This window comes from Mustela nivalis (genome assembly GCF_964662115.1).
Source record: "Mustela nivalis genome assembly, contig: HAP1_SCAFFOLD_292, whole genome shotgun sequence".
Classification (NCBI taxonomy): domain Eukaryota; kingdom Metazoa; phylum Chordata; class Mammalia; order Carnivora; family Mustelidae; genus Mustela; species Mustela nivalis.
In genome coordinates, this window is record NW_028136349.1 from 499478 (window position 1) to 518816 (window position 19339).

Here is a 19339-nt window from a genome sequence, read left to right on the forward strand (position 1 = left end):
TGGGCCGTGGGTGGCCTGCCCTCCTTGGCCCTCCAGGGCCTCTCCTCGGGCTTCTCCTGCGGGCTTCCTGGGCCCTCCCCGCCCCGGACGGGTCCTCGGCAAGGACCTCACTGCACTTCACAGTGAGTCTCTTGGCCTCGGGTGGGCTAGGTGCAGCCTGGAGAAAGCACTCCTGTGAAATCGTGCACATTGAATGAAAAGGCCTGAAAGTTCAGGGCAAGTGGTTTTGAGCTAAACGTAAAAGCCCCGGACCCGTAGGACCCGACTCTGGTACCGTGCGGCACAATCAGACCGCCACTCCCCCAGCCTGACAGAAGCCTCCCAGTGCCTTGTGCCTAGAAGCTCAGCGACTGTGCGTTGAACACATTACTGAACGCACGTACTTACCAGGAATCGGGTCAAAAAGGCACTTAACCTAACGTTTATGCCTGACTTTCGTCTTAAGCTCAGAATGAGAAATCTGAAAGATTGTACTGTCTTTACTGGTTCTGGTCCAGTACTACAAAGCATACCAAGCTCCTTTTCGAAAGTTGCCCTACTTCTCTTGGTGAGGTTAGCCTGAAGCTGGCAGCAGATAACTGTAGGACATAAACTTACAGAATAGAAATTTAAACTGAAAAGACTTTACTGACAGGAAAGGTTCATCAGACATAGCCTTGAAAATGTCCCAAGGTTTGAATCAGAGCCAGGAGGAGCTTTATCTGTTTTCTGTATCCCTCTGGGTCTGTACTTAAACTATCAAAACGTATATGTTTAATTTCTAAGGATTGGGATTTAGTAGCTGGTTTCAGTGTTAAAAAGTTTTGGCTCTGTAGGTACCTAAAATTCTGAAAAGAGTTTGAATTTCTTACTTTTTTATGGCTTCAAGTCATAATGTGTTTTTTTCTTTTTTGGGTTAACCAGCTAGTTCCTTTTTGATACTTGCATTTGAAAGACCCCCGCCCCCCCCCCCGTCGTTAACTAATTAACTGCTCTTTTGTTGTGTAAGAGTACCCCTCCTCCCCTTGTAATGAAAAGACCCTTCCCCCAGGGTTGAATTCAATGTAACTGCTCTTTTGCCTTTCTGTAACCACTTGGCTTTTAGGGCATGAGACTTGTCTCCTGTTTGAACAAGATACCTTCTCCTAATAGCAGAGGCAAGGTCACGCAGGCAAGGGGGCTGCATGGTCAGGTAGGTCACGTAGACAGGGGGCTGCATAGTCAGGTATGCAGGATGTCTTTCCGCTGAGTAATAAGGTCAAACTTCCCCTCTTTGTTTTCCCTTCCCGCCTTTCTCTTCGCGTGAGGGGGTCTTCCAAAGCCAATCCGCTAACACCAAGAATGCCTTTTTTCAAATGTTCAAATTGTCAGCCAATCGGCCCCGTCCCATCTGGGACTTGTTTGTACCTGTCTATAAAAAACCTGCACCACCCAGCCAGGTGTGCTCAGCTAGCAGGAGCTGCTGACCACCCGCAGGCGCCTGTGCTACAATAAAGAAACTCTTGCTGTTTGCATCCTGTGGCAGTGTTGAATTCTTGGGTAAGGGGATCCGCGGGTCTTTCAGCATTCAGATCACATCTCCCAAACTCTGGCTTTAAAAGTGCTTATGTCTGGATCCTCTGCGGTGTGCCCATATCATTTTTAATATGTAGGGATGTCTAGACGAAGGTATATTGTACTCTTGTTCTTGTATGGTGATGTTAAGCCACTGTAATAAAAGGTGTAAAGTGAATGGAGTGTCTGAAGGAGAGCACAGAGTGAATTCTCGGATCCAGAAACCTTTTGTTAACGAAGGACACGTGATGAGGAGAGAGGTCATTGGAAGAAGAAAAGGCACACACATAGACTTAAAGAATGTCAAAGCACGGAAGTCTTTTTAGCTTGTCTGTCTTTGGACTTCATCAGGCTTTCTTTGGGCCTAACACTAGCATTTTCTCACACTTCCTAGCCCTGCCATCTTTCTCACTCTGACCTGACAGAATGCCTTTGGCCAAAGCAGCTTCGGAAAATAGAAATCTCAAAATAGCAGTTCTAAAGTAGGACTTAAAGGTAGGGAGAGAGCAAACTGGGAAAGTGGCTAGAATGCCAGCAATTCCATATTCTTTCAAAGCTCTGAAATTTCTGAATATAATGTACAATTTGTAGTGTTAATGAACATGACCCCTTCATACATAGAAGGAAAATACATGGAACAGCTGTTCTGTGTAAAGTGGTATTGATCTTCTATGTGGGAGCTGGAGATAAAGGTTATTTGCAATTTGTGTTTCCGTCAGAGAGATGTTTTGTTAAGTTACAGTTCCGAGGCAGAAATAAGCGGAGAGCTTGCTCTCGGGGTTGTATTTCTACGTAGGTGTCTTGTTTGGCACATTTTGGAATGAGACTGGGATGGTAGAAAGGGAGATGGGGTGGGGCTGCGGGTTGCACCTTGGACACTGCATACATTGAGGGATCCACGTTGATGCAGTCTTCATGGTAGAGCTGCAGTCAGGTTTACAGCAGGAAGTTGCATGGTCATACCTGTTGAGTGCGAGCTGACTGGTGGCAGGAGACTACTTAAAAAGTCATGTTTATGAGATCTAATAAGAAATAGAAGGGGAAAGGTATGCAAAAGAGGTAGGTGATCAAAGTGCAGGAATGGCAGATGGGGAAGGGTCACCTGGGGCAGAGGCACTGGCAACATCATACTTTGTCGGCTTAGAAATATGAAAATCCTTTGGGTTGACAGCCAACTAATAGATGAGCAGGACATAAGGTATTGGTAGTAGGGGGAGAAAGTGGCATAACAGATAAATTAGACCATTTACATGGGTGTGCTATTGACATCACATGTAGCCTTCCTCTTCCATCTCAACATATGACTTCATCTCCAGTCGTACAGAAAAATTAGCAGCCATCCCACGGGACCTCCTCCATCCGGCTGATCATGATCCCATTCTTGTATTTGTCCCCTTCTCCTCCTCGCCTGGTACGGGGAGGGGCTCTCCTTCCTCCTCGGGTTCGGTCTCCACTCTGGCTCAGAGTCCATGCCCTCCCGCCCTTCCAGGAGCCTGGAGGATCCTCTCCCCTGCACTCCTTCCCATCACGCTCTCCTGTTTGATCCTCTCCCACTTGACTGCCCCACCTCTAGGTATTGCCCTGTCACTGTCGCGCATCACAGCCAGTGCTCAGGGGTTGACTTGACTTTCCCACCTTCCACCCTTCAGGCCCTGTCATTCCACTAAAGAGTTCTTACCAAAACTGTTTCTAAGTCAGCGCACCCGACCTTTCTCTGTCTTCTTACTCGACATCGCAGTAGACCAAATGCTCTGCATTGCTTCCTGTCTTTCTTCTACCTCTCTGATGTGTCTCCTGTGCAAAGTCATGCTTCTGGTAGCCACTGAATGCTGATTATGGGCTCAGCCCCGTGTTCCTTTCTTTCCCTAGATGACCTTTTGTGCAGCTTCATGACCACCTATCAGCAGGTAAGGCAGATTCCTGTCTCTGGCCCACACGCCTCCTGAGCACCAGTTCTGTGTATCGGACTTGCTGACCTTTCTTCTCGGATGTGTCTGTGGCCCCTCAGACTCATCAGGTTCAAGACGGAATTCATGAGCACCTCCTCCACTGAAAACCACCTTTCTTATTCTATTGCCTCTCTCGGTAAACACTTCATACGTTTAGCGTGGAGTCGGGAAACCAGAAGTCAACTCCTACTCTGTCACCTTTCCAAAATCTAGTCTGTCACACCAAGTCCTGTGGATTTCGCTTCCTAAACCTCTTGAGTCCATATACTTCTTTCCATCTCTTCTCGTACCTTTGCAATGCGCCCTTGCCATCACACCATAGAAGCTTCTCACCCAGTCTCCATGCGCCTTCCTTGTCTTTCTGGCCCCTGGTCTACACTGCAGGCAAGCCACTCTTGTCAGAATGCGGATGTGGTCTTGTATGTACCAGTTGACTGGTCAGTCCACCAGCTCTTGAAAAACCATTTTCCCACGCACTCGAACGTATTTCAAAGAGAATCAGTACCCCATGGGGTAGTTTCCCTTGGTAGACAGTTTGTTTCTGCACTGAGCCATCTGCCTCCTTCAAACTTCTCTGTGTCCTCTCTGGAACCTGTGGCTTCATTGGCACCCCGGGTAGGCACAGGATGACCTTTTCCATGAGAAGTGAAGGCAGGAGCCCTCTGGACGGTGAATGTATGTACCCTCATGTTCCATAGGTAAAAGAACAGTGTGTGTGTGTGGGGGGGGTAAGTCCTTGAGGTTTCTCCCTGTTATAAGTTGGTGAACTGGGAATTTTTTTTTTAAAGATTTTATTTATTCAACAGAGAGAGATCACAAGTAGGCAGAGAGGCAGGCAGAGAGAGAGGAGGAAGCAGGCTCCCCACCGAGCAGAGAGCCCGATGCGGGCTCGATCCCAGGACCCTAGGATCATGACCTGAGCCGAAAGCAGAGGCTTTAACCCACTGAGCCACCCAGGCGCCCCTGAACTGGGAATTTTGAGATAGGAAGCAGGTCCTGTGTGTCCTTGTTTGCAGGGAGCATGCATTCTGATGGACAAAACGGAAAAGGGGAAGAATGAGCAGCTGCTCAGATCTGTTTGTACTGTGCTGGTTGATTAGCTGTGACCTGCAGATGTGGGTCCCATCCTCGGCTCTGCTCTCTGCCTGCTTATGTCTGACTTGGGGCAAATCACTCGCCTCTGGCCTTCTGTTTGCTTGTTAGTATAATGAGGTGGTGCTTATCTATTTGATCTTTGCCAGCTCCTCTGAAAAGACTCTAGTCCATCCTGGCTTGCAGATAAGGAAACTGAGGCCTGAGGTGTGATGACTTCCTTTAAAGCCACACAGCTAGTTGGGGCCAATCACAGGCCAGATCGCCTGACCCCCACGCATCAGTCCTTGGAAATCCTACTGTAATATGTTCCTTTCCAGAGGCCACAGGTGGGAACTGAGGGAAGTGGGACAAGAGCTTTTGATTTTCTAATTCACTCTTTGTAGTACCATAAAACTTATTTAAATAAAATGTTGGCCTACTAAGTTATTGATTATTAGTAAGTTCTTTGTTCAAAATTTGAGAGCAAGAAGTATTATGTAAATATATCTTTTTGTTATTTAACTAGTCTTACAACATTTAGCATCAAATTTCTTGAAACATTTAAACAAATTAATCACAAACTGGGGCTTGGGCTCTTTCTTTCTTTCTTTCTTTCTTTCTTTTTTTTTTTAAGTAATCTCTATACCCAACATGGGACTTGAACTCACAACCCTGAGATCAAGACCTTCACGCTCCAGTGACTGAATGAGCCAGGTGCCCTTTGGGCTTTTTGTTTTTAAGTTCCTCAGGTGAGGGGCTGCCTTAGTGGCTCAGAGGGTTAAGCTTCTGCCTTCAGCTCAGGTCATGGTCTCAGGGTCCTGGGATCGAGCCCTGCATGGGACACTCTGCTCAGCATGGAGCATGATTCCCTCCCTCTCTGCCTACTTGTGATCTCTCTCTCTGTGTCAAATAAATAAATAAAATCTTAAAAAAGTTTCTTAAGTGATTCTTAAGTGTGACGAGTGTTGAGAACTCTAGCACTGGATAATTCCTTTAAATAGTTCAAGAAATTAATTTTGAAAAGCGAACTAAAAGCCTACATAGATTATGATTGGTGTTAAATTGAGGGGAAAAAAGAGATAAAGAGAAGAAATCAGCTGGAACAGAGTGTAATTAGGTACTCAAATATTTGTTAGATGGATAAATACATTTACGGAAAGTAGATGTTATTTTTTTTTTGTCTCTTCATAAATATGTCAAATGGGTATATAAATTCAAGAAAGGAGTTTGATATAAAATTGATGAAAATGTTAGAACAGAAGTTTTTTAGAATTTCAGTGTTACTATTTCATGATGCTTTTAAGATGATCTCTCTGTAGATGGTGGGAAGATCTAGTTAGCATATGTTTTTAATTTCTCAAGCTTGAATAATTTAGTCACCGAACAAAGATTTAGAATGAGTTTTGGGAGACACAAGTCCTAGATTATGTCCCCACCTAGCTGGGTCAGAGATTTGAGAGCAGGGGCTGGAGGGAAGAGCTCCAAGGACATTTTTGTATACATGCTGATACCTTGGGCGGGAATACTCTTCCCACACTTCCTGTGGCTAGTTCTTTTGTGTCATTTGGATCTCAACTCATTGTTCTATATTTCCTGGTTCATCCAAGTTAAAATACATGCCATTTGTCACTCAACCTTTACTGTGTCCTGTTTTCTTTTTAGCTGTGATCACTATTCATTAATCACTATTTGATCACTGTTCATTAATATAATGTTTGTTTACATATTTATTTTCTCATTTCTGCATTAGAATATCTGCTCCTTAAAAGCAGAGACCTTGTCTTTTCTTTTTATGACTGTGTCCCCAGGTCTTAGAGCAGAGCTGGAGTTGCATGATAAATAATTGAGGAATATTTATGGGATATACAGGGACATTTATTCATCTCTGTTGTCCATTGTTTTCAAGAATGGTTGGAAACACACACATACGTGAGCTCACACAAACTTTCTATGTCTTTCAACCCCTATGTAGTGTGCAGATTAGTGCTTAACTATTTTGGTTTTTTGTCTCGATGAAATGGGACATGTTTCATAAATTTCATATGCCCTCTTAGTACTTCTTTTTTTTTTTTTTTTTTTTTTTTTTTTAAGATTTTATTTATTTATTTGACAGAGAGAAATCACAAGTAGATGGAGAGGCAGACAGAGAGAGAGAGAGAGAGGGGGAAGCAGGCCCTCTGCTGAGCAGAGAGCCCGATGCGGGACTCGATCCCAGGACCCTGAGATCATGACCTGAGCCTAAGGCAGCGGCTTAACCCACTGAGCCACCCAGGCGCCCGCCCTCTTAGTACTTCTCATCATTACAGAGTGATGGTTCTGGGGGATTCTGCTTCTCATGAAGATAGTATATAGTGATTTTATAAGTCCATGTATCTGGGAAGGAGTGTTTTACTTCTTGGCAGCTTAGAGAACTTCAATCTTTCCAAATTCCATGTAATTTTCAGAGCACTAAAGCTACTAATTTCAGATTATTGATAAGTTTTAAATGATTAATTCCCAGGTTACTTTGAATTAGTTTTTGTTTGCCATCCCTGATTGCAGCTAGTTAGTAAAGTAGCTAAACTTTTAAACTCTATTTGGTTTTAATTTTGAGTGATGTCACTGCTTCTCTCATGGTTAATGGTTCTTAATTACCTGCAGCTTGTCTGGTTTGCTCATTTATTTTCCTGTGTTCCAAACCTCTTGTGATCTCCCAACTTCTGGCCTTTTGGGGGATTTGTACTTTAACTGGGTTCAGATAGGAAATACCCCTGAGTACAAAGAGAAGATATTTTTCTTCTAACTTCACTATCTCCTATTATTAATGTATTACATTGTTGTGGTACATGTGTTACAACTGATGAACCAGCATTGATACAGTATTAATTAATAACCCATGGTTTACATTAGGGTTCACTCCTCTTTCTATAGTTCTGTGGGTTTTGACAAATGTATAATGTTATTTACCTACTGTTGGTATCTTACAGCCTAGTTTCATTGCCTTGAAAAACACTGTACCTCATCTATTTGTTTCTTCTCCTCTCTCTGCACCCTCCTCGTTCACCCCTCAGCCCGGGATCTTTTGACTGTCTAGAGTTTTACCTTTTCAGAGGCACCTGGCTGGCTTAGTTGCTAGGGCATCTGACTCTTGATCTTGGGGTTGTGAGTTCTAGCCACCACATTGGGTATAGAGATGACCTAAAAAATAAATAAAAATTAAAATGTTGGTTAATTTTTACCTTTTCCAGAATGCCATAGAGTTGGAATCATATAGTATTTAGCCTTTGAGACTGGTCTTTCACTTAGCAATATGCATTTAAGGTTCTTCGAAGTCTTGTGGCTTAATAATTCATCTTTTAATTGTCGAATAATCCGTTGTGTGGGTGTGGCACAGTGTACCTGTTCACCTACTGAAGGAGATTGGATTGCTTCCAAGTTTTGGCACTTCAGAGAATAAAGCTGCTGTAAATATCCGTGTGCAGGTTTTTGTGTGGACACTAGTTTTAAGCTCTTTTAGGTAAATACAAAGGAGCACAATTACTGATCTTATAGTGAGATTGTGTTTAGTTCTGTGAGAAACTGCCAAGCTGTCTCACACAGTGCCTCCCATTTTGCATTCTGACCAAACAGTGAATGAGAGTTCGGTTGTCCCACATCCTTGCTAGCATTTTGGTATTACTAGTGCTTTGGATTTTTTATATTCTACGCGATATGTAATAGTACCTTGTTTAAATTTGCAATTTCTTAATGACATACAAAGTTGAGCATCTTTTTCAAATCCTTTTTTTTTCGTTTTTAAAGATTCTATTTATTTATTAACAGCACAAGCATACGGAGAGGTAGCAGCAGGCAGCGGGAGAGGGAAAAAAGCAGGCTCCTCGCTGAGCCAGGGGCCCAGTGTGGATTTCAGTCCCAGGACCTGAGCTAAAGGCAGATGCTTAACTGACTGGGTTTCCCAGCCACCGCTCTTTTCACATTTTTTTTTTAAGATTTTATTTATTTATTTGACAGACAGATCACGAGTAGGCAGAGAGAGAGAGAGGAGGAAGCAGGCTCCCTGCTGAGCAGAGAGCCCGATGCGGGACTCCATCCCAGGACTCTGAGATCATGACCTGAGCCGAAGGCAGTGGCTTAACCCACTGAGCCACCCAGGCGCCCTCTTTTCACATTTTTAAATTAGGTTTGATTTCTTGTTGCTACTAAGACATCTTTATATTATATTTCTTATTTTAAGTCCTTTACCATGGATGTGTTTTGCAGATATTTTCTCTACTCTGTGACTGGTCTTTTCATTCTCTCTCTCTTTTTTTTTTTTTTTTTTAAGATTTTATTTATTTATTTGTCAGAGAAAGAGCGAGCAAGAGTGAGCACAGGCAGACAGAGTGGAAGGCAGAGTCAGAGGGTGAAGCAGGCTCCCTGCAGAGCAAGGATCCCAATGTGGGACTTGATTCCAGGACGCTGGGATCATGACCTAAGCCAAAGGCAGCTGCTTAACCAACTGAGCCACCCAGGCGTCCCGTCTTTTCATTCTCTTAACAGTGTCTTTTACAGAGAAGTTTAATTTTAACAAAGTCCCTCTCATCCATTTTTTTCTTTTGTAGATCATGCTTTTGGTTTTATATCTGAAAAGTCATTGCCAAATCCAAGGATCCCTACATTTTTTCTTATGTCATCTTTAAGAAGTTTTGCATTTTACGTTTAGGTTTTGTGAAAGGTGTGAAAAGTTTGTTTTTATTCTTTTCATTTGTTTGTTTTTTCTTATCAATGCCCCATTGTTCGGTTCCATTTGTTGAAGACTGTCTTTGCCATTGAGTTGCCTTTGCCTGTGTGTGTGGATGTTGTTCTGGGCTCTCCACTCTGTTCCAAGGACCTGTCTCTTTTGCCAGGCACCTTCTGTCTTAATCACTATAGCTTTAATAGTAAGTCTTGAGATTGGGTGGTGGCAGTCCTCAATTTCCTTTTTTTCCCCCGCTCTTTAATATTTTGTTGACTACTCTGGGACTCTTGGTTTTCCAGTTTTCCATCCAAATTTTAGAGTCAACATGTTGGTATCCACAGAATAACTTCCTGGCATTTTGATTGGGATTGCATTGAGTCTGTCGATCAGTTTGGGAAGAACTGACCTCTTAACAGTATTGAGTGTTCTTACCCAAGATTATGGACTTTCTTTCCACTTCACATCTTACCTTGCTTGTTATCTTTCATCAGAATTTTATACTTTTTCTCATATAGATCTTGTGCATATTTCGTTAGATTTGCACCTAAGTATTAATTTTTTTTGGTATGCTAATGTAAATGGTCTTGTGTTTTTAACTTCAAATTCCACTTGTACATTGCTGGTATATACGAAAGCAATTGACTTTTTAAATTTTTTAATTAAAATTCAATCTCGTTAACATATAGTGTACTTTTAGTTTCATGGTTAGAATTTCGTGATTCACTGGTTGCATACAACACCCAGAGCTCATCCGAACAAGTGCCCTCCTTAATACCCCTCACCCAGTTACCCCAACTTTCCCCTCTCCAGTAACCCTCAGTTTGTTTCCTGTAGTTAAGTCTCTTGTGATTTGCCTCCCTGTCTGTTTCTATTTTTCCTTCCCTTCTCCTATATTCATCTGTTGTTTCTTAAGTTCCACATGTGACTGAAACTATATGGTATTTGTCTTCCTCTCGTTCCATCCATGTCCTTGCAAATGGCAAGATTTTGTTCTTTTTGATGGCTGAGTAATGTGTGTGTGTGTGTGTGTGTGTGTGTGTGTGTGTGTATACCACATCTTCTTTATCCATTCATCTGTTGATGGACATCTGGGCTCTTTCAGTAGTTTGACTATAAACATCGGGGTGCTTTTGCCCCTTCAAATCACTTTGTGTACTTTGGATAAACATCTAATAGGGCAATTGCTAAGTCGTTGGGTTGTTACATTTTTAACTTTTTGAGGAGCCTCCATACTGTTTTCCAGAGTTGCATTCCCACCAACAGTGTAGGAGGATTCCCCTTTCTCCACATCCTCGCCAACATCTGTTGTTTCCTGACTTGTTAATTTTAGCCATTTTGACTGATGTAAGGTGGTGTTTTGATTTGTATTTCCCTGATGCTGAGTGATGTGGAGCCCTTTTTCATGTGTCTCTTGGCCATTTGGATGTCTTCTTTGGTCTGTTCATGTCTTCTGTCTATTTCTTGACTGGATTTTTTTGTTTTTTGGATGTTGAGTTTGATAAATTCTTTATAAATTTTGAATACTGGCCCTTTGTCTGATACATCATTGGAAAGCAATTGACTTCTGTATTTTAACTGTGTATTGTGCAGACTTGCTATAATCACTTGACTAGTTTCAGGAGGGTGTGGGGTGTGAAGTCTTTGTATTTTCTGTAGACAGTCATGTCATCTGTAAACAAAGTTTTATTTTTTTCCCAGGTTGTATACCTTTTGTTTCCTTTTCTTACCTTATTTCATTAGTTTGGCCTTCCAGTATAGTATTGAATAGTAGTAGTAGGAGGGACATCCTTGCCTTGATTCCCTGTCTTCTATTTTCTCAGTATTAATATCATGTTAGCTGTGGATTTTTGGAGACATTCTTTATCAAGTTGAGGAAGTCCTCCTATTCCTAGTTTCCTGAGGGTTAATAATGAAGAGGTGTGGATTTTGTTAAATGGTTTTTTTCCTCCCTTCATTGATATGATCATGTGATTTTTTTTTTTTTCTGTTGATATGATGGATCACATTGATTTTCTAATGTTGAACATTTTCTAATGTTGCATACCTGGAATAAATCCTACATGATCCTGGTGTATAATTTTTTAATATAGTGTTTGCTTTTATTTGCTAATTTTTGTTGAAGATTTTTGTGTCTGTGTTCATGAGAGATACTAGTTTGTAGTTTCTTTTCTTGTAGTATTGGTTTTGGTGTCAGGGTAATAATGATCTCCTAGAATGATTTAGGAAGTATTCCTTCTAGTTTTACTTTCTGGAAGAGATTTTAGAGAATTGTGTAGTATTCCATAAATGTTTGGTTGAATTTACAGTGATTGGGATTGTTAGCAGTAGCCCTCCCTTCTTTCATCTGATATTAGTAATTTATGTCTTCTACCCTTTTTTCTTTGTTTGCCTGGCTAAGGGTGTATCTGTTTTATTGATGTTTTCAAAGAAACAGACTTGGGGTTTATTGATTTAAAAAAAAATTCCTGGTTTTAATTACATTGATTTCTGCTCTAATTTTTATTTTTTTCTACTTCCTTTAGGGTTTTTTTTTTAATGATTTTATTTGACACAGAGAGAGTCAGTGAGAGAGGGAATACAGGCAGGAGGAATGGGAGTCAGAGAAGCAGCCTCCCTGAGCAGGAAGCTCTGATGCAGGGCGCTGTCCCAGGACCCTAGGACCATGTCCTGAGCCAAAGGCAGATGATTAACCAACTGAACCACCCAGGAGCCCCTCCTTACTGTAGATTTGATTTTGTTGTTGTTGCTTAAAATGGAAGCATAGATTATTGACTTTAATCTTTTTTTTTCTAATATTTGCATTCAGTACTGTATTTTCCCTTTAAGCAGCATTCCACACATTTTGCTACATTGTATTTGGTTGAGACTGCTCTCCTGTCATTTAGAAGTGTGTCATTTAATCTCCATGTATTTTGGCCTTCTTCAGCTATCTTCTGTTACTGATTTTTAATTCCATTGCGGTCTGAGAACATACTTGGTATAATTTTTATTTTTAAAAATTTGTTGTGTTTTGTGGCCCAGAATTATTCTGTCTTGATGAGTGTTCCATATGAGCTTAAGAAGAATGTGTGTTGCACTATTACTGGGCGAAATTGTCTGTGTACATCTGTTGTACGGTAATTGATGGTGGTGTTAAGTGTGCCGTGTCTGGACTGAATGTCCACATCTGTCAAATCCTTGTTGCCCTGCTGCTGGATCGGCCCATTAATGATGGAGAAGTGTTGAAGTCACCAGCTGTGATAATGGAATTGTTTATTTCTCCCTGCAGTTCTGTTAGGTTGTGTCTCACTTGTGTTGATCAGGCACACATACATTAAGGATAATTGTGTCTTCTTGGTCAGTCGATTTCTTTATCATGATGTAATGCTGGTCTTTATGCCTGATAATTTTCCTTCTCTGAAATCTGCTTTGTCTGAAATTCATGTAGCTATACCATTGTTCCTGTGATTAGTGTTACTTTGGATTTTTTTTAATGTATCCTAGCATTTAACTTGTTGATATTTAAGTTGTTTCATTTTTCATCAAATTGTAATTCACAATGCATAATAGTTCCCATTTTAAAGTGTACTCTTCTCTGGTTTTTAGTATATTTACTGTGTATATGGTACATACGTCACTTCTGTCTAATTCCAGAATGCTTCCATCACCCGAAAAATAAACCTCTTAGTTCCAATTCTCCCCTCCCCTTATTCCCTGGCAATCATGAATCTACTTTCTGTTTTTATGGATTTGCCTTTTCTGGAACATCTCATATCAGTGGAATTGTATAACACGTGACCTTTTGTGTCTGGCTTCCTTTAACCTGAGAGTAGAATGTTTTCAGACTTCACTCGTGTTGTAGCATGTAACAGTTTATTCCTTTTTATGGTTGTGTAAGAGGCTCTTCCACATTTTATGTATGCATTCATCAGTTGATGGACGTTGGGTATATACTCTTTTGGCTGTTATGAGCAGCGCTGCTGTGCACATTCATGTACAGGTTGTGGCAGGAACATCTGTTGTCAGTTCTGTCAGTGTCATACCCCTAGACGTAGAACTGCTGGGTAATTGTACGTGTGTAACTTCTTGAGGAGCTATCGAGCTGTTTGCTGCCTTAGCCACACTGCTTTACATTCTCATCGACAATACAGGAGGGTTCCAGCTTCTCCGCCTTCTTGCCAGCACTTTTCTTCCTTTTTTTCTCTTTTTCTTTTTCTTATGTTACCATAGTTGTCCTAGTGGGTGTGACGTGGCATCTGCATGTGCTTTTGATTCGCATTTCCCCAATGACTAAGAATGTCGAACATCCCAACATGTGCTCTTGACCGTCTGTGTATCATCTTTGGAGAAATGTCTATTCAAAAGTCTTTGGCTTGTTTTTAAATTAGGTTATTTGTCTTTTTGTTGTTGAGTTCTAAGAGTATATTTGCATATTCTGGTTATTCGGTCCTTGTCAGACAAATGATTTGCAGATACTCTCTCCCATTCTGTGGGTTGTCTTTTCACGTTCTCCGTAGTGTCCTTTGACACACGAAAGTTTTTATTTTGATCAAGTTCAGCTTATCTAATATTTCTTATTGCTTTGTGTATCATGTCTAAGAAAGCTTTTCCTGATCCAAAGTCATACAGATTTTCACCTGTTTTCTCTGAGTGTTACAGTTTTTACTCTTACATTTAAATCTTTGATCCATTTTGAGTTATATTTTTGTGTATGTGTGACGTTGCTGTTCCAAGTTCATTCTTTTGCATGTAGATATTCACTTGTCCCAGTAGTAGGCACTCGAAAAGACTGTTTTTCCCCCCATTAAATGGTCTTGGCATCCTTGTGAAAAATCAGTTGACCATAAATGTATGGATTGTAAATACTTTCTTTTTGAATACTTGGGAAATCTACACTATAAAGTAAAACCATTCCTAAAGTAGTAAAACCATCCTTGGTTAAGTGAAATGGGTCTCTATTATGGCACTGTGAGTTTGGGTTTGCTTTTCACAGCAAATGCTGCCTAACCCAGTATTCACAGATGTTCCGAGTTATTTAGTCATGTGTTATGCAACTTTTGTTTATCTGAGAACAAATGCATAAATGGTAAGTTGAGTACTAATATTACCTAATAGCATTTGTTCACTGAGGCTAAGTTATATTATTTATTTATTTATTTATTTATTTAAGATTTTATTTGAGAGTGAGAGAGTGCAGGAGCAGGAGGAAGGGACAGAGGGAGAAGCAGGCTCCTTGCTCAGCAGAGCGCCTGATGTGGAACTCAAACCCAAGAGACTGGGATCATGACCTGAGCCAAAGGCAGATGCTTAAACACATAGGCACCCCAGTTATACAATTTAGAATGCCACCATGAAGTTCAAGAACTTCAACAATGTGTAACTGAGGCAGGGAAAGTGATCGACCTAAAGGTATACAGTTGGTGAGTAGGATGGCCAGGATTATGAACTGAGACCCCCTCCCGTGATGTACTACATAACTATGATATAAGGTCTGAGATGGTCTCAGGAGAGAAAGGTCCAGGCTCATTTGGTCACCAGTGTAAGAAGCAGGTGGCTTTCTGTAGATGACTGTGAAATTACGGTTTGGTATGAAGTCCTTCTCTCCGACACTAGCAGGGTCAGTCTTTGGTTGATTAACTAAAAAAGTCAGTTTAAACAAGTACTCTTAGGGAATGGTACATACAGTTTTTAGGATTTTATTTGGAAAAAATATATGTACATTTATTCTCCATTGAAACAGTGCCAGGTCCTTTCTCTGGAAACTGGCCTGCAGATTAGATTTCTGAGTTATCACAGCACTTGGTTCGCTCAATAGGTTAGGCATCTACCTTCGGTTCAGGTCATGACCTTGGAGTCCTGGGATGGAGTCCCGCATTGGACTCCCTGTTCAGCAGGGAATCTCCTTCTCCCATTGCCCCTTTCCCTGCTCGTACTGTCTTTCTGTGTCTCAAATAAATAAAAAGAATCTTTTTAAAAAAAGCTTTCTATGTTGTCTTTTTTTGCCTTCAGTTTCAGTTTCTTTAACTGAATTGAGTGAGAATCCTGTGATCGCTCCCTCCCTGCCTGGTACTTGGTCATCTCACCCATACCTAACTTAGCAAAAATTTTTATTGATTTCTTTGTATCAAATCTTTCCAAAGTAGCTGTGTTAGTTTTCAAAAGAACAGTGATTTTTTTTTTGCAGTCATATTTTGTTGGTTTACATAGAGTTTAATGAAGCTGTATACTTACGAAGTAAGTGTAGGTGTCCTTAACTAGTTTGGGAATCATCACATTTGATTCTTGCTGACTAAACATGTCATGGAGTATCAGAGTCACAGGGGAAGTAGATAGTAATTTATTGCCTCTAAGCATATAAGCCTACCCGGGTATCACAGAATTGTAAAGGGGAAACACAGGATAGCTAATCCTGTGAGACCAATACTTGGAAATAGGTTATGAAAGATTTGAACATCTGTTCAATGGGACACTCAGCATGCACATAAAATATTAATAGAAATGTATGTGTGTTACGTAAAGACATTCAAGTTATATTTTTAGATGGGAAATTTTTTTTTTAATAGAATGGGTTTTTATTTTTTAATTCTTTTTTTAAGATTTTATTTATTTATTTAACAGAGAGAGAGGTCACAAGGAGGCAGAGACAGGCAGAGAGAGGGGGGAAAGTAGGCTCCCAGCTGAGCAGAGAGCCTGATGTGAGGCTTGATCTCAGGACCCTGAGATATGACCTGAGCGGAAGGCAGAGGCTTAACCCACTGAGCCACCCAGGTGCCCCTAGCTGGGAAATAGTTTAGAAGAGCATGAATATTTGTGTGTGTATGTGTGTGTACACATATGTGTGTGTACACACATACATAGAGAAGGTCTGGGGTTTCCATTCAAGATGGTGGCATAGGAGGATCTTGAACTCATCTCTTCTATGAAATACACACTGAATCTATAGCTCCATATGGAAAAATTTCCTGTGGAAAAATCCTACAACTAGCTGAGTGACTCCTACACATTAGGTGAGTAAGGAAAAAAACCTATGTTGAAGTAAGAATCAGTCTTGCCATAAACCCCACCCCTGGTACAGTGACCTGGGATTGGGATTGTACTCAAAATCCCAGGCTTCTCCCTGAAGAGCAAAGGGTTTGAGCCCCACTTCTGGCACCCCAACTTCCAAGACATACATCTAAGAGACAAGACCCCAAAACATCCAGCTTTGAAAGCCATCAGAGCTTGCACCCATGAGACCCACAAGGCAAACTGAGAAACAGTTCTTAAAGCAGTCACGCAAGTAGACTGACCCACCCTGGAACTCAGGACAGAAGCAGCAGACTGAAATGGGTTCAGATTTCTGTGAAAGAGGCTCATTTGCTTATCTTAAAGCCCTGAGGGGCAGGCATCTAATTTAACATGGATCTGGGAGCCTAGTAAGGTATTCTCCAAAGATGGAGCTGATGGGTACCATCTTTGCGCTGTCCCTCTACCTCGCTTCTGCTTTCTGGTATCTCCTGGAAAGGAGCTTGAATGCTCGTATGATGCCCCGAGGTTTGCAGTTGCTACCCAGGGTATACCTCTAGATCACCTGGCTCTAGCAGCCAGCAAGACTCACACTCACGGTAGTGAATATCACAGTATTTACAACAACCAAGACTTGGAAATAACTAAAGTGTCCACCAACGGGGTGAATGGATAAAGAAAATGTGTGTGTATATGATGGAATATTACTTAACCATAAAAAGAAGGAAGTCTTGCCATTTGCAACAACATGGATGGACCTTAAGGATATTGTACTGAGTGAAATAAGTCAGACAGAGAAAGAGAAATACTGTATGATCTCCCTCACATGTGGAATCTAAAAAACAAAACAAAATGAAGTCATAGAGAACAGATTGGTGGTTGCCAGAGGCGAGGTTGTGGAGGAAATAGATGAAGGGGTCCAGTGGTATAAACTTCCAGTTAATAAGATAAGCCTTGGGGATGTAATGTACATCATAGTTACTGTAGTAAATAATACTGTGTATTATTGTATATTAACTTTATTATTTTTTATTAGAAATATGTATTATTAGCCCCAGGGTTACAGGTCTGTGAATTGTCAGGCTTACACACTTCCCAGCACTCGCCGTAGTACATACCTTCCACAATGTCCACAACCCCACCACCCTCTCCCTACACCCCTCCCCCCAGCAACCCTCAGTTTGTTTTGTGAGATTAAGAGTCTCTTATGGTTTGTCTCCCTCCCCATCCAATCTTTTTTTTTTAAAGATTTTATTTATTTATTGGACAGACAGAAATCACAAGTAGGCAGAGAGGCAGGCAGAGAGAGAGGAGGAAGCAGGATCCCTGTTGAGCAGGGAGCCTGATGTGGGGCTCAATTCCAGGACCATGTGATCATGACCTGAGCCGAAGGCAGAGGCTTTAACCCACTGAGCCACCCAGGTGCCCCCCTCCAAATCCAATCTTGTTTCATTTTTCCTTCCCTATCCCCACACCCCCCACTTTGCCTCTCAAATTCCTCATATCAGGGAGATTGTATGATAATTGTCTTTCTCTGATTATTTCACTCAGCATACCCTCTAGTTCCATCCACGTCATTGCACATGGCAAGATTTTATTTCTTTTGATGGCTGCATAGTATATTATATATATATATATATATATTTTTAAGATTTTATTTATTTATTTGACAGAGATCACAAGTAGGAAGAGAGGCAGGCAGAGAGGAGGAAACAGGCTCCCTGCTGAGAAGAGAGCCTGATGTGGGGCTCAATCCCAGGACCCTGGAATCATGACCTGAGCCAAAGGCAGAGGCCTTAACTCACTGAGCTACCCAGGTGCCGTATATTATTATGTATTTAAAGTTGCTAAAGCTTAAGAGTTCTTAGCACAAGAAAAAAATGTGTATGTTTGGTATGGATGTTAACTAGTCTTAGGGTGATCATTTCACAACAGATAAAAATATGGAATTTTTATGTTGTACGCCTGAAACTAACATGTGTCCATTATATGTCAGTTTCTTTAAAAAGTAATTAATATTTTATTTTTTTAAAAATTATTTATTTATTAGACAGAGATCACAAGTAGGCAGAGAGGCAGGCAGAGAGAGAGACAGGGAAGCAGGCTCCCTGCTGAGCAGAAAGCCCAATGCGGGGCTTGAACCTATAACCCTGGGATCATGACCTGAGCTAACGACAGAGGCCTTAACCCACTGAACCAGCCAGGCACCCCAAAAGTAATTTATATTTTAAAGAGAAAGACTATGGCACCTGGGTGGCTCAGTCAGTTAAGCGTCTGCCTTCGGTTGAGATCTTGATTTCAGGGTCTTGGAATGAACCCTGGCATCAGGCTCCCAGCTCAGCAGAGAGCCGGCTTCTCCCTCTGCCCCTCCTCCCACTTGTTCTCTCCATCTCTCTCTCTCAAATAAATAAAATCTTAAAAAAAAAAAAAAGGTAAAGAGAAAGACCAAAACAAAGTCTGGAAGGATGTGAATCGCTGTGTTAAATAGTGAAGAAAAATAAACATTAACAGTGCTTAACTGCAGAGCATTAGAGAGTGGGTGATTTTTTTTTTCTCTCTTACATAAGTATTTCTTGGTTGGTTGAAAGTTTGACAGTGAACATTTGTTACTTTTAAAATTAAGAAAAAAAGCTGTTTCTATTTTGAGAAGACCCTCTTTGAAATGTATAATTAAAAGAAATAAAATGCCTGTAGAGTTAGGCAACTGGAGAGAATGGTCTTGGTGAGGGGCCCCCTTTCCCATAATCTTAGGAAGTGAGCAGACCCCATGATGTCCCTGTGTGTGTTCCCCTGCAGTAATACGGCCTCTTATTCTTTCTCTGATCTTATTTTTCTATGTAAAATCTGGTATCAGTGCAATCATTTTTTCTTTCTGGTTTGATTTTCAGGAAGATTTCGACGTCGATCACTTTGTGTCTGACTGTAGGAAGCATGTCCAGCTGGAGGAACTAAGAGGAGATCTGGAACTCTACTATAAACTTAAAACAGCCATGGTCGAGCTCATCAACAAGGATTATGCAGATTTTGTCAACCTTTCCACAAACTTGGTAAACCTGAAATTCACAAGTCCTACACACACACACACACACACACACACACACAC

The 19339-nt window shown here is 41.2% G+C and overlaps 2 protein-coding genes across 7 annotated transcripts in view; one reads left to right on the plus strand and one right to left on the minus strand.

Annotated features, from left to right (window-relative positions):
* LOC309857055 (uncharacterized protein) overlaps positions 1-19339 on the minus strand; it is a 252171-nt gene that overhangs the window by 35852 nt on the left and 196980 nt on the right. The window contains exon 3 of one of the 2 annotated variants that reach the window (XM_082749940.1): positions 7636-7733. The exons of the other annotated variant lie outside the window; for it this stretch is intronic. The gene's annotated coding sequence lies outside the window, so the exon portion shown is untranslated. Of the gene's footprint in view, positions 1-7635; positions 7734-19339 lie in introns of those variants that run through there. 2 annotated transcript variants of the gene reach the window in all.
* Positions 1-19339, plus strand: part of LOC309857054 (conserved oligomeric Golgi complex subunit 2-like) — a 32508-nt gene that overhangs the window by 307 nt on the left and 12862 nt on the right. For all 5 annotated transcript variants that reach the window (XR_014307453.1, XM_082749935.1, XM_082749934.1 and 2 more), the window contains exon 2: positions 19125-19283. Coding sequence is in view for 4 of the 5 variants with exons in the window: in XM_082749935.1 (XP_082606061.1) it covers positions 19125-19283 (159 nt within the window). In the remaining variant the exon portion in view is untranslated. The remainder of the gene's footprint in view (positions 1-19124; positions 19284-19339) is intronic.